The sequence below is a fragment of the Octopus bimaculoides genome, chromosome 14 (assembly GCF_001194135.2).
Source record: "Octopus bimaculoides isolate UCB-OBI-ISO-001 chromosome 14, ASM119413v2, whole genome shotgun sequence".
In the NCBI taxonomy this organism is placed as follows: domain Eukaryota; kingdom Metazoa; phylum Mollusca; class Cephalopoda; order Octopoda; family Octopodidae; genus Octopus; species Octopus bimaculoides.
Genome location: NC_068994.1, coordinates 60,476,065 through 60,479,929, shown reverse-complemented (window position 1 = coordinate 60,479,929; position 3,865 = coordinate 60,476,065). Strand labels below are relative to the sequence as shown.

General features: G+C 33.8%; 1 protein-coding gene across 6 annotated transcripts in view; it reads left to right on the top strand.

The window, feature by feature from the left end:
* LOC106880199 (titin) overlaps positions 1 to 2,467 on the top strand; it is an 86,581-nt gene extending 84,114 nt beyond the window's left edge. For 5 of the 6 annotated variants that reach the window (XM_052972909.1, XM_052972907.1, XM_052972910.1 and 2 more), the window contains 2 exons: positions 409 to 500; positions 987 to 2,467. In XM_052972909.1, the coding sequence (XP_052828869.1) occupies positions 409 to 500; positions 987 to 1,112 (218 nt within the window). In that variant the 3' untranslated portion in view covers positions 1,113 to 2,467. The remainder of the gene's footprint in view (positions 1 to 408; positions 501 to 986) is intronic. The other variant, XR_008265508.1, reaches the window with a different exon arrangement.
* The last annotated feature ends 1,398 nt before the right edge of the window (positions 2,468 to 3,865 follow it).

Sequence of the window (3,865 nt, the reverse complement as noted above, 5' to 3'; positions counted from 1 at the left end):
TATATATATATATATATATATTTATTTATTTATATACTTTATTAATAAAGCTGCAACATCATCACAAAAACTGTTATTCAGAGTTTCACGTTGCTGTTCGTTGGGCCGATGAATGGGAACGTGAAACTCTGAGTAACAATTTTTGTGATGTCTTTGCAGCTTTATTAATAAAGCATATTACTCTACCTCCGGTATTCGAGTACTATTCTTTCCACCTTGTTTCACATTTATGCGCTTACTCTGGTATATATCTATATATGTATATGCATACACACACCTGCATATATGTATATGTATACATATAAACGTGTGTGTGTGTCTGTGTGCATGTATGTATTTGTATAACTTGTGGTATTTGAACTTGAAAAAAATTTGTTTTCTCTTCTTCTATGCCATCTTCTTTTGCAGAAGATAATGAAGACAATATAGCACCAACATACGAAGTTGTTAAAGCCCTTTTTGATTTTAAAGGAATAGCTGAAGATGAGCTGTCATTTGAGGTAAGTGTTTATGGATGGCGTAGGTGTAGGAAGGGCAGGGAAACAGTTATTCATAGATTTGGATATGATTTAAATTTCAGTATTGCCAACTTTCATTCAGGAACATTGAGTATGTCATTGTGCTGCACTTTCCCGCATCAGTGAGCTAAGTGTTCCAGCTATAAATATATATTTGTACATATGTATACTATGATGATGATGATGATGATGATGATGATATGTATACTATGTTAAGTCATCATCCCTATTTCACTGTTATTATTGGTTTGACAAGTTCTGTAATACAACCATCTTCCTTACAGTTCAGCTTTCGATGTGTATTATGTCTATATGTCATCCTCCTCCTCATCATCTGTCTTAGATTATTGTAATTCAAAGGATCCATGCTGTTTTCGCTTTACTTTTTATCTATAGCCTTTGATTTGCATGGATCCTTAACACCTTTTCAACTAAAATATGATATATACATTTTCTTCTTTTTTCTAGGCTGGTGATCTGATTTTCTGTCTTGGTGAAGTGAAGAGCTGCCCAGGCTGGAGTCAAGGAACTCTCAATTCTCAAACTGGAATTTTTCCAACTAATTTTGTATCAGCCCCTATTTCAAACCCCTGATATAACTTTGTGACCCCTACATACCCAAAGAGAAAAGACTTATAAAGAATTATACACTTCCCTCTCCCAATAAAATTCTAATGATCAATAGAATTAAATTACGAAACACACACACACACACACATGCACTCACACACACTCACATATTATGAACTGGCAGCTTAGAATTTATTCTACAGTAAGTGACCTTTTTGTCTTTTTGTATATGTGTTTTTTTTTTTACTAAATTTTCCTTTGTCTTCCATTCATTACTTCTTTCTTTTTTCTCTTTGTATACTTAACCTTAGAATCTGCAGTTAAGATTCATCACACAAACACCCTTCTTCACTCTCTACTTTGATGTATCTTTTTTTTATCTTTTATTCTATTTCTACTTTCTTTACTTTTTAATTTTCATTTTGTAGCCTTTTTACTTTTGCACCCTTTTTCTCTATCTCACTCTTGCTCTATATATATATATATATATATATATATATATATATATATATTCTCATGTATCAGCATCAAGCAGTGTTTTCGCATAAGTGAACTTTAGGGTAGTTAAAATATGTTTGTGACATATTTCAACCTTTAAAGGCAAATTTACTGCAGTTACCATGGATTAAAAAGTTCTCTCTTATGGTAAAAAGATGTAGACACACCATATTTGTCCAATGCTATCTCCTGTTGGATTCTCAGATGTGTTTCTAGCTCTTTAACCGTTATCAATGGGAAATACCAAAGAGAGGCAACTCTGGACAGATTTAATTAAAGTCATAGCTTTTGCTGAATTTCTTCCAACCTGGTGGTCTAAAAACGCAACCCAGTCAATATTGTTGACTGTGTTTTTGTTAAAGCTACAGCTTTAATTATGTATGTCCAGAGTTGCCTCTCTTCGGTATTTCCCATTGATAATGATGTAACAGCTAGAAATGCATCCCGAAATCTGACATGAGGCAGCACTGGCAGATATGGTATCTTTACACCTTTTATCATAAGAGAGAATTCTTTCTCCATGGTAACTGCAGTGCATCTGCCTTTAGAAGTCGAAATATGTCAAACATATTTTAACTAACCGAAATTTCTCATTTTTATGTAGTTTTTTTACTTCTACCATTCCTCTTTCTTTTATAGTTCCTTCTTCCTTCTCCATCTCTATAATAGCTGCTCCCTTGTCTATGGCTCACCTTTATAATTCTCACCTACTTCACTGTAATAAACAAATGGCCTCTCCTACCTTCTCTGATTATACTTAATCTTCACAATTTGTTAGGTTTGATTCTCATTTCTCTTCTACTCTGTTGTTGACATATTCTATAAAAGTATTATACAGAATATGGAATTTTAGATATTTAAATAAAAAATATAAACAAAAATGGTAGTCGTTGTTATTTTGAAATTTATATCATTCTTCAAAAATTTCATTTTGCAATTAAGCTTTCGTAAAAAGAAATTTGTTCAAGAAAAATGTTTTTCACTGTGGATCAAATTTCAAATGTGAATTTCAAAATGTTTATTACCCCATCTCCACCCCCATATTCTGTTACTTTGACTTTCTTTGCTTTCATTTATTTAGCATTTAGGAATTTCTAAGGAAATATTTGAGATATTTTATTTTGGAAATAGAAACATTGTGTGCAATAATTAAATCCCCTTCAAATTACACCCTACTATTTAAAAAAAAGAGTATATTTGATCTCCACAAAGGAAAATGTTGGGATGGTCACAGATGAAACGTCTTTGATCAGAGGTCTGTTGAGTCAGAACTGACTTGAGCTAAACAATTTTTTCAACCTTCAGTATTTGCCTCAACTAATTTGTTTTCATCACAAATATCCATTCTTCTGCTTTAGTTTTAAAAACCAGACTTAGTGAATCCCTTTCCTCTACTGTAGTTTCAACCACACATGAATATGTCACAATGTATTTTATGTGTGTGTGTGTGTGTGTTATAGTTGAACCTCTAGTATAATTAGAAAAGCAATTCCTGGTGTAGGAGCAAACCTGAAATCAAAGAGTCTTAAAGTCAACTTAGCATCGAAAGCAATGAAACTGACAGAATGCTGTTCCCTTCAGGAAAATGGTTCTGTTCAATATGTAGAAAATGTGTGCATAGAAATTCTCTGCAGTGTACCAAGTGCAAGATATGGACACACAAGATGTGCAGAGGAGTCCCTGGAAAGTTAATGGACAAAGTTACAGTTATTTCATCAACCTAATTAGCAGTGGATGGGGATGTTCTGAAAATAGAGTTGCTAGAATAAGAATCTGCTGGAGAAAGCTCAGAGAGCTATTGCCTCTGTTAGTAACAAAAGTTCTTTCTCAGAGTGAGAGGCCGAGTGTGCAATACTTGTATGTGGACAGCAAGTCCGTGAATGCAAAGAAAAGAATGAAGCTTGAATGTTTTACTAGATGTGCAAATGTGCTGAGAGAAAAATTGCACATGAAAAATTGGATGTAGCGTAGAAGAGAGAAGACTGTGTTAGTATGGTTGTATGATACTTATGGATGAGAACAGCTGCATAAAGAAGTGCCAATTGTTAAATGGAAATGGAACCTGTGGAAGAGGGCCTATGATTGTGTGGGATGTAAAATAGTGAAGACTGACTTCCAGGTGCTGAGCCTCACAAAGGAGATGATATATGACTTAGGTGATTGGGAATATGCTGTACTTGAGAAGATCCATCCATCTCTGCAAAAATCGGATCCTAAAACCATTGGTTTATGACTATGCCCCAACACTGTATCTTCCCCACATCTTTTTCTCTAAATTT